This window comes from Tauraco erythrolophus, chromosome 2 (assembly GCF_009769465.1).
Source record: "Tauraco erythrolophus isolate bTauEry1 chromosome 2, bTauEry1.pri, whole genome shotgun sequence".
Classification (NCBI taxonomy): domain Eukaryota; kingdom Metazoa; phylum Chordata; class Aves; order Musophagiformes; family Musophagidae; genus Tauraco; species Tauraco erythrolophus.
The window spans coordinates 13,232,988-13,244,042 of record NC_141466.1 but is presented as its reverse complement, the minus strand read 5'-3'; the positions used below and the strand labels follow the sequence as shown (position 1 = coordinate 13,244,042).

General features: G+C 41.0%; 1 protein-coding gene across 1 annotated transcript; it reads left to right on the top strand.

The window, feature by feature from the left end:
- The first annotated feature begins 5,283 nt into the window (after positions 1-5,283).
- Positions 5,284-10,501, top strand: PKIB (cAMP-dependent protein kinase inhibitor beta). Its single transcript, XM_009979957.2, has 2 exons — positions 5,284-5,434; positions 10,416-10,501. Exons 1-2 carry the CDS (start codon positions 5,287-5,289, stop codon positions 10,499-10,501), a joined length of 234 nt encoding a protein of 77 aa, XP_009978259.1. The 5' UTR covers positions 5,284-5,286.
- Positions 10,502-11,055: the final 554 nt, after the last annotated feature.

Genomic DNA, 11,055 nt, shown 5'->3' with positions numbered 1-11,055 from the left:
TACCCCTGGTGCAAGAGTGTAGAGTAGGTCACGTATCCAGAGCAGAAGAAACACACAAGACACTTGTGTTAAACGTTTGTCCAGCTGTATGCACTGCAAAGAACCAAAAGTGAAAACCTGTAATACAATATACCAAACTTCCAAATACAGTCTCAAACATCCAGACTGAGAAAGATGTAGAAGGACTCAGACATGCTGCTTCTGCATTTTAGATTTACTGAGATGGGTTATAATTTAGTTTCCCTGTCTGGGAAAATAACTCATGAATTTTTCAGTGAACACGCACTAGAAAACCCGTCTCCATTGGTACCGGAAACCCAAATCATCTTTCTACATATGAAATAATAAAAGAAACTCTTGTTTTTACTTCAGTGGTGCATTAAAAAACCTGAAAGCTAACCAATTTACTTTTTTTCCTGAGTGATTCACTCCTAACTTTCGTATAGTTAGCTATATTGCTTCTGCGTGTTAAGAACAGTGTAGTCTCTTGTCCTAAGCCTCTAACAGAATCGAGGCTTCTGTGGTTGATATAGATATGGTGAAGACCACTTGCTTATCTGTCTGTGTGCTTCCCAGCTTTAGGCTTGTAAGTGTGTTACAAATGTTATTTATGTGAAAAAACACATAAAAGAAATTTTTCTCACAGAAATTGTTATGTGATTGCCCACGTTACTGTTAGTCATCATCATAATCTCTGGACTGTCTTCCTTAAGAGCATGAATGTTCCTAGCTTTTTTCCATTTCTGTGGTCCAGTAATGCTTCAGGATAAAGCATAAAGATTACATGAGTATGTATGAGAATCTTCCTATTCTGAGATCTTTGGGAAGAAGAGGCAAAGCTGTCAGGATGCAACTGCAGCAGAAGAGGATGTGAAAGCATGGCAACTGCATATCAAGGAGATGTGGTTTTCATCTCAGTTGCACAGTGGGAAGCACTTAATTCAATAAGTTTTCTGTTCTCCTTACTTAGAAACTTTTGAACCTGCAGGCTTTTGGGGTAAAGGTGCTTGGAGAACACGCTACTTGCAAGTAAATAAAAACCACCTAAACACAACTAAAAGGACTAAAGTTCTTTCTGAATAAAGTAAGATGTTGAAATGCATCTTAACCGTAAGAGACCATCAAGACACAAAATCAATCATTCTGGCTCTAAAAGTCCTACTTGGTTATTATATTTTTCAGGTGTTTGTGAGAGGATTTCATGCTTTTCCAGTTTGTTCCTACTAAGGTGCATTCAAAAGGAACAGCGTTTGGGAAGTGTAGCTTCCTCTGATAGTGCAGAGACTATTTGTAAGACCTAAGAGAAAAGTTTTTGAGGAAAGAAATGCCTGAGTGGCAAGGAGTGATGTGTTTGGTCTTTCAGTCTCCTACATGGAGTTGCAAAAATACCAATGGTAGGAACCTTTTGACATTTCCTGAGGAATAGTTTGTCCTTGAACAAAACCAGTATTTTGTCTCTGGGTAAGACAGTAAAAAGATCAGAAGAAAAAAGAGCTTTCACAAATACATATGGTGGTGATTTATCTACCTCCTAACAGATAGGGTGAGGAAGAGACAGCACTGACATTTAATGTGGACCATGGCACCTGCTACAATTGAGCACTCTAAAGCATTTTTTGCCCTTAATCCCCAACACAAGTTTTTTCAGGAGATTTATTTGTTCTTTTCCTTTGTCATTTATTTAAATACATTCTCACTTGCTTCTGTGACTCATTTCCCCCCAAGGGGCTGGCTATGCTGCCAACAAAAGAAGATTTAAAGATTAACAAATTAGCTTAGAGAAAAAACCACGGGTAGTTTACCTGCCATCGCTTTGCCTGAGGATGCTTACTTGAATGTCTGATAGGTACAGTAATTGAGTTTTACTTTTGTTTGTAGCCAGTTTGACCAAGCAGAGCATTTCCTTCCCCCTTGCGCACCCAAGTGGTCTGTAGCACATTCTGGGTGGTCCTGCAGGGATTTCACAGGACTATAAGAGAAGATTAACTAGTATTCCCAAAAACCCCTTAGCATTGTGTCATGGCCCAGTAATGAGCTGCAAAGTTAGTCTGGTTCCATGGAGTACTGATGGAGTACTAGTTGGGATACTTTTTATTTATTTATTTATCATGCCAGTCAAAGCCTTTGGGCCTCTAGTTTTAGCAGGAGAATTTTTCTGGGTAGTCCACTTGCCTTCCTATTGTTGACCTTCTGCAAACAGCCTGCTTCACTGCTCGGCTCTTTCCCACCCAGTCCCCTTCTGCTTTGGGTGGCCTGGTTTTTGCTATGAGAAGTAGGGAACCTTCTGTATGTCGCTATTGTTTTAGAGCCGCGCACCATTAGCCTGGTGAGTGGTGATATGAGAGAAAAACAACAACACTAATTTGGAAGGTGAGAGAAGCAACTGCATGGCGGCATTGGCAAGATGTAGGTATCTGTAACTTGGATACAGCAAAATGAGTTCAGTGAAGCTGAAGGAGACATTGCTAGCAGGAGGAGGAGGAGAAGTGGGAAAATAGATGCTGTGCACACTGTGATTATTATTTACCCTGTGAGGAAGCGTGAAAAAATACCACACATAGCAGATGCTGGAGTAGTCCCTCATCTTTCAGATATACTTAAGAGAACACCCTGTGCTAGCACAGTGGGTAGCCCTTAACTTTTGAATTCGGTCTTCTCCTCAACCTCTAGTACCTTAAATATAGTATAGAAAAAAACAAAAGTGAAAACTTAGTAGTAACTGCTACATGTATAAAGGATGGTATACTTTTACTATTTTTAGATAGCTATGTTTGAGTTATGGCCACTGTACTGATGAATAACAATCAGCTGATTTTCTGTCTGACAGATGTTCTAGATTTGTCTCTGCACACTTTTCAAATCAAGTGCATAAATCAAAATTTACGTACATCAAAGTGTGTCAGACTGCGTCCTTCATCATCTTCCCGGGTTGCCTAGTATTATGAGATGAAGGGAGATTACATCAGGGGAGAAAGGGATGAGCTAGAGAGGAAAGAGAGAGATTTGAAACAAGTGCACAAGGTAAGATAAAACTGTACTACAGAGTTTCATATAGCATGAGTTGTAGAGCAGATTTTCTCCATGTAAAAAGTAACTGTTTAGGGACCAAAACATCCATGCAAGAGAGAAAAAAAAAAAAAAAAACAACACTTGTCCACAAGACTTGTTTGAGAAAGTCTTTGGAGTGTTTTGATGTTAATGTCATTCTGTAGATCTTTATGTGAACAGCCCTCAGCTCACAACTGAGTATTATTGTCTCACCAACTAAATGACTGAACTGGTTGGTATTTTGGCATTTGGAACAAATTTTAACAGCTTTACCAAGCAAAAGGAGATCCTGGGTGTTTTGTATTCTGAAGCATAATTTAGTCTCTTTACTTGCTCTGGTGAGCATGTGGAGAAATATATTTAGGACACCTACAGTTAAGTAAATATGAACACCACAAAAAAAACATGAGACTTGTCTGTAAATATGGATGAATTCTCCTCATTTTGACATTTCTTGTCAAGTGCTGACCTCACCCATTTTAATGAATGCATAGTATAATGCCATATCTAACCAAGAACATTGATACTCATACTTCATATATTTTCTCAAAGTTGCATCTTGAATGTCCATGTACAGTTTTTATATTTTTGCTACTCATGGAAAAGATTCACTTGGACTTGACCTGGCTGTTTACATGCAAGACAGGAACTTTCTGCTAAATCTTCAGATCAGAACCTGCAGTTACTGACTTTGGTTAAAGAAAGTGGTTTATTTGCACGTTCAAGTTGTCTTTCAGACTTGCAGATTGTACTCATGCCTTCATTTCTCGCCAAGAAGGATTAATTTCTTTTATTACAAAGTACTTAGAGATACAGAGAAGATTAAGAATATTTATTTTTGTTGTTGAAGTGACACAGCTGAAAGGCACTTTGAGGAAGGAAAGGAAAATGTTCTTTGTGGTGGAAATGCCAGGTCAGCATCAGTAGTCAAATTTCTGCCCTCCCCCGCCCTTCCTGCACATCAGAGCAAGTCATGTTTCATCTCGTTTTTTCTGTCCATGAAATGAGAGCACTGGTATTTCCCAACCTGAGCAGAATTTTAGAAAGGGGACTATGATGCTTTGCTTCTTATATGAACAACAGTAAAATGACGGAGACTTTCCATATCCAATTCTTATTCTAAATACAGCCAGTCGTCAACCCAAAGCTGACAGCCCCATCTGTATCCCATCCCACACAAAGCACTGACCATATTTACACAGACACAACATTCCTGCTCCCACATTGCACACAGAACAGAAAATAGTTTTTAATTGAACAATTCATGTCTAATTATTAGAAATTACTCTGTTAATTATCAGAAATTATTGTGTACAATTCTGGTACCATAGTCTTTTGTGATTCTTAATAACACAGTTGCTAATGGCAGTTTTCGCACACTATCCCTGTGTTCCACTTGCAGCTAAGTATCACCTACTTCTGCTCCAGAGGCTCTCACTTAAGCTGGTACCCTGGGCTGGGATCCTGCAAACACCTCTATGCCTGATCCAAGGCCCATTTTGATCAGCAGTTTTCCCGTTCAGTTCAATGGGCTTTGAGATAGGGATTGAGGGAGATGAGCACCGTTGGTTCTATTATTTCCTGGATTCAGTTATTTATTAGATAAAAGTCACATGCACAAGCTGAGGTTCAACCAAGCTAACAAGGAGCAGAGGAAAACAAATGTATTGGTATCTGCAGGACAAAGAAATTTTATTAAGAGTTTTACTTTGTTTTTTGAAAGGTCTTTTTTGTATAATTTGCTCTTCTGTGAAAGTTTGTTCTAACAAGATTCTAAATAAGACTCTAAACAAGATTCATAATAAAGAAAACATGCTTTGCTTCATAGAGACAGTATGACAAAATAGAATTTCAGTTCCCTTCTGAGTTGTTGTATGGCAAAACCATTTAAAAAGAGAGATCAGCTCATGAAAAGACATACAAGTGGCTGGCAGAAAGGGCTGTTGCTGACCCTATCCACAGGCTTCTTGTAGGTACAGAGCTGTTCATTGTGCTAGTCTGATGTGCAAATGGCAAGGTAAGGAAATGCACAGAGATGCTTTTGTCTTCTTCTGGGGCACAAATAAAGCTTAAGCACTCAGTATTGAAATCCATTGCTTTTAATAACAAAAGACCCATTGGGAAAAGCCTATGGCTATTGTACTGTTGAGCAGGTGATTAGCATCCATCCGGGCTACAGCTGTTTTGTTCTTATGTTTGTTCTGTAAGCAGATGTTGCTATGAGGAGAGGAGTCAGCAATGACTGATGTGGAGCCTGTGGTCACAGACTTTGCAGCATCAGGACGGGCAGGCCGCCGGAACGCCTTACCAGATATTCTGGGCTCTCCTGCTGGTGCTGGGACTTCAGACCTGCCACACAAACTGGCTGAGCTCTCTGTTTCAGAAGGTAATGCTTGCACAGTCCAGAAATGGACATGTTTATGCAGTAGTCCTTTGCTTTCTGCTACCATGCAGTTTTGATGTCGATACTAATACTTCTTTCTTCATTTACTATTAAATTCAACCTTCCAAAGCAGTTACCACTTGTACCTCCTGATGAGACAAGTTAATTTTAACTCAGACTAAGTCTGCCGTATCCAACCACAGATTCAGTGTTCAGCAGCCTGACTAAAGGTGCTGAGAACTGAATTCCAGTTCCCCCGAGGAAGAGCAAACACGGTTGCATTGCTGGGCAGCTTGGAAGACCATCACTCCAGCTATAAATTAGGGCCTACTCCTGCACTGAGACACCACAAGACAGCAAGCTGTGTTGTTAATCCAATTACAGCTATTCTGACTCAGGCATATACATTAAGAGTAGCATTTACAGTGATTTCCTCCTGCTAGTAGGCTTTCAACTTTGCTATTTGAGACCAGTGTCCTCTTTTGTGATGTCCTTTAATTTGATAAGGTGCTCTGTTGCTTTAGCATAGATCTAATCAACACCAGCTTTACATTTGCGCATTTGCACGTGGGTCGGGGCAATCGCAAGCACAAGTACAGGCTGGACGAAGAATGGATTGAGAGCAGCCCTGAGGAAAAGGACTTGGGAGTGCTGGTGGATGAGAAGCTCAACATGAGCCGGCAATGTGCGCTGGCAGCCCAGAAAGCAAATCGTATCCTGGGCTGCATCCAAAGAAGCGTGGCCAGCAGGTCGAGGGAGGTGATTCTGCCCCTCTACTCTGCTCTTGTGAGACCCCACCTGGAATACTGTGTTCAGCTCTGGAGTCCCCAGCACAAGAAGGACATGGAGCTGCTGGAGCGGGTCCAGAGGAGGGCAAAGATGATCCGCGGGCTGGAGCACCTCTGCTATGAAGACAGGCTGAGAGAGTTGGGGCTGTTCAGCCTGGAGAAGAGAAGGCTCCGGGGTGATCTTATTGTAGCCTTCCAGTACTTAAAGGGGGCCTACAGGAAAGCTGGAGAGGGACTTTTTACAAGGGCATGTAGTGATAGGATAAGGGGAAATGGCTTTAAACTGAAAGAGGGCAGATTTAGATTAGATATAAGGAAGAAATTTTTCACTCAGAGGGTGGTGAGGCAGTGGAACAGGTTTCCCAGAGAAGTTGTAGATGCCCCATCCCCGGAAGTGTTCAAGGCCAAGTTGGATGAGGCTTTGGGCAACCTGGTGTAGTGCGGGGTGTCCCTGCCCATGGCAGGGGGATTGGAACTAGATGATCTTTGAGGTCCCTTCCAACTCTATCCATTCTATGATTCTATGATTTGAGTTCTTTTTACTTTCAGCGGGATTTCAGGGGGATTTTCAGATTCAGAAAAATCTGGTTTCTAATGCCTATGAACCGAGAATTAACAGGTTAGCCTGAGCATGGGTTGCCCTTAACTTTTTTAGATTCTGATTTGGAAGTAACTTTTTCCTCTCATGCCCATCACTGTTGCTGCTGTGACAAATGCCACCGCAACTGGTGGTCCTACATCGCAGAGCAGTGCTGGTGTGGGTGCAGCACAGTGGGAGGCTGGCCTGTGCTGAGGAGCAGAGGGTCCGTGACTCTGAACTGAAGCAGATTATAGGAGGGATTCCAGGCTCCGAGGATGCATGTCCTGCTTGTATGTTGCCCGAAGCAATTACAGGATGTTGAGTTTATAGCCTCCTAAAGGACCATAAAGGCTAGGAGGGGCTATTCCTTTGATTACAAGTTGTTCTTGCTGTGGTGATTTAATATATTTTCATGTATTTGAGGTTCTGTAATCTAAACCCAGCATGACCCCATCAAAGGATTGCTGAGCAGATAGAAAGAACATTTCCAGGAGGAGTGAGAAGGGACCGAATGACCACATCCTGGCTTGAACCTGAGAAAAAGAGGAAAATAAGAATCTGAATGGGTGCTGGAAGGAGGCATTACTTTTGCAAAAGGAAAGCATAAAGATTTATGAAGGAGAGAGGGTGGACATAAGAAAAAAAGGGAAAGACAACAGGTCAGATACCCTCAGACTGAAGGACGGTGGACACTGTGTTAGAGTATATTCAAAGTAAAGCTGGGAGCCCTGTGAGTCCACTTAAAACTCCTTTGTTTCAAGGAGAGGTTTTTCCCTAGGAATATGAAAAGCGTGTCCCTACAGATTTTCTCCTTCTGGTGTGTGCGACTGGAGCGCTGGAAATCCGTTCCAAAGTACAGACAGTCCCTTTACATGTAATGCTTTGGTTTTCAAATATTATGGGATTTTTTATTCCAAATAGCTCTTCTGCCTGGCACGGTTCATGCACCATGACCAGGGGTCAGGCTCCAGCAGGAGAGAACTGTTTCCCTTATCAAAGGGAAAGTAGATGGGAATTTATATTGTTATTAGTGTCAGGAGCTGTGGAAGTGAAGTGACCAGTCCAACCCACTGAAATATTCATTGCTACATTATGTGTAACTAACCTTTGTATTGTTTAGAGCAGTGAACCCTGAGGGAGATGCACCATGTTAACCAGAGCACAAAAGAATGCAACAGCTCTAGAGAAGTTTCATTTTGTTTCCTTTTGACCTCTGAAAAGTTTAGTAGTTGGAAAGAATATACTTTTCAAAGCATGCAAAATTTCTCTTTTCAGTCTTTTTTTTTTCTCCCTGAATAAAAATAAACGTGAAAGAGTGAAAGTCTTGTTAAAAGAAATGCTACAGTGCAGCATAAAATAAGTGCTTAGCCCTCCAGACAGAATAATCCTCCTCTCCTGATGCCCATCCAATCCATTAAGAACAAGAAATGAAACGCAGTTACATGAGTTTTAGCAAAATGTACTGATGCTTTCTTAGAAATACATGGACCAGCACTGCCAGGATTTAACGAACAATTAAGAGCATGGAATTATCCTTTGCTTTTGTCATTGACATATAGCCATGCCAGAGCGTGCCTGGAAGGAGCAGTTTCTGTTATCAGCAGTTTGCAGTAGTGATAATAGGAAGTGAATTCAGGACACAGTTAAGTCCACTCTGACTGCTTGGATGCTTTTCGGGGTTGGGAATTCTACAAATATCAGATGGGAATTACAATCTCATTGTGTTGTAAATTAAAGTTCTGGTGAGACAGCAAGCAAAACAAGAATTCATCAAAATGGGAAGGAAATTTGGAAGTTCAAATGCTGTGACAGGGAAACCGTTTGCTTATGAAAAACGTTTGGGGCTCTAACAGGCATCTCTTCTTGCCTGTTTCTGGCTTTAACAATGAGTTGTTTAAAAAATGGAATTTCCACCTCAGAACAAAGAAGATGGATAAATGAGAGAAGTGAGGAAGATGGAACATGTGGCTATATAAAGTATGCCCTATTTTTTTTCTACTCTGAAAGATTCAGTGAAGATTACGGAAATGGTGAGGAGGACTCTCTCTATCTTGATTCAAATTTAGCTAACGCTCATTGGATCATTCATTTCCTCTCTTTCTAAAATGCTGTCAGCTGCTGTCATAGTGAAAGGTCAGGAACAGGATGTGCTAGTACCTTTTGTCTGGCTTAGAAGAGAAAAGAGCCTTTGCTTTATTCTTTATGAATATACAAGGATCAGAGCTGTGTGATGTAAATTTCATGTACTCTGCAAACCACACCAAATTAATGTTCTCGTGAGATGGACAGGAGAGGTGTTGGCACCAGCTGTTTAGCTCAGAGCTGAACTCTGAAATGAAGGCCATCTGTATCCTGTGTGATCATCCTCCAACGGTGCATATGTTTTGGAGGGCTGAGACTTTCAGACTGGTGGCCTGGTGGGAGGCCATACTAGAATCATGTTAAACAGTTGATTGGTGTCACTGGTAATCCAAAGGATGAAGAGGAGTCTGCAAGAAGTTTGAGAGAAAAGAGGCTATACTGGTCTCCCACATTTGGTAATCTGTTTTAGGGCACCATTCTGCCAATAACCTTCATAGTTTGCTGAAATTTTTCTAGGCGATTGTGTATAACTATCTGGATACACTCAGCAGTTTAGCACTTGTTGCACACCAAAGTGCTACCAACTACGAGATTAGATTTCCTCTAACAAAACAGTTTTCCTCTACCCTGTCTGCAAGACTCCGCTAATATTGGACATCCAACTCCACACAGAAACAGCCAATAGAGGAGATTGCTCTGTCTCACTTTCCTCAACAGTGCTGTGCTACACATAACTCAGTTCTTAATTTACCAGTATAAAACTCTGAAGCCTACAAACGTCTGAGCAGACTTACAACATCAAGTGATTTCTGCCAAGAGCTTTAGCTGATGAATTGTGTACAGCAGTGTATATTTGCTGTGATATGTAGAGACCGAGATATATAACTCTTTTGGCTGTTTGTGGTATTTTATGGCAAGTCTTCAGGGCAAATAGCTGAAAATGTACCCCTTAAATTATGACTATTAAAGTGGAAGACGGTAGAGCCAGATACACTGAGCAGACCTCTCCTTGCCCCCAAAAGCTATGAGCTGTCTTAGATTTGGGTATACAAACTGTTCTGTTAGCACTGGTAAAGCCACGTGGGACTTGAAGATAGTGTGAAAATGATTATGTTTTGCAAGGAAATCGAGGCAAGAGGAGTTCCTCTTTGTCAGTGGGAGAATTTGAGCATCAAAAGCAACAGCGTGGAACTCTTCATCTAATGACCATACAAGCTGGGGAGCTGCTGAAATGACTTTGGAAAAAAGAACAACAGTAATAAAAAGTTATCTCTGATCTGCTTCTCACAACCAAATGCACATTGATCAGCATGTGCAAGGAGCAGGCAAATCAACACCAATAGGCAATTGCTTTTGGAAGATGCCTCTACAAGTTCTTCATCTTTCGCGTTAATCTCTCTTTCTAAAGCACCCATGAGTGTGGTAATAAAGAGCCAATCCAAACAGAGATGATCAGTGAACCCAAATATTTGGCTGCCTTAAAAAAGCTGTGAGAATGTGTGTGGTACTAATGTTTAATTCTGTCTTTTTTTAGATGAAGGAGCAGAGGGTGGAGAAGTGCCATCATCCAAAGCCTTGCTGGAAAGTCAAGAGGTGGAAGGAAAAAGCAATGGTTCCTGACACCTGAGAACTGCGGGATTAATGAAACCCATCAACAGACTGTCCAGTTTCTCTGTGTCATCCCTTCTGAAGTGTGGTAGCAACTTTAGCAGCACAGACAAGATTTTGCAACACACTTGTACCTAGATGCCATTAATGTGGAACTGCTGTTTTTTCTACTGTCATCCTTGAAAACCAATGTTCTACACATCCAAATGGGAAAAGAACTAAAGAATGTATTGCTTGGTTTGGGTTTTCTCATGGTTATAGTATTCATCCTAACTAATCTTCTTTGACAGTTTCAATTAATATACCTAGCAGATGTGCCACCAAATAATGATTGCTTTGAAATAAAAATCCTGTTTCTTAATTTCCAAAAATAGTTTCTTTCTCTCTGACACGGAGGTGTATTCATTCTCCCCAATTTAAGATGATATTAAGTATATATTAGATTACAGACATAATCTGTAATTTATCTCCTGAGATTTTTGTTCTCTTTAGGCATATGTAGATGGGTGTGGGAAATAAAAAGAGAAACCATTTTTTTCTGTCCTCCTTCTGTCTCTAAAAGGTTT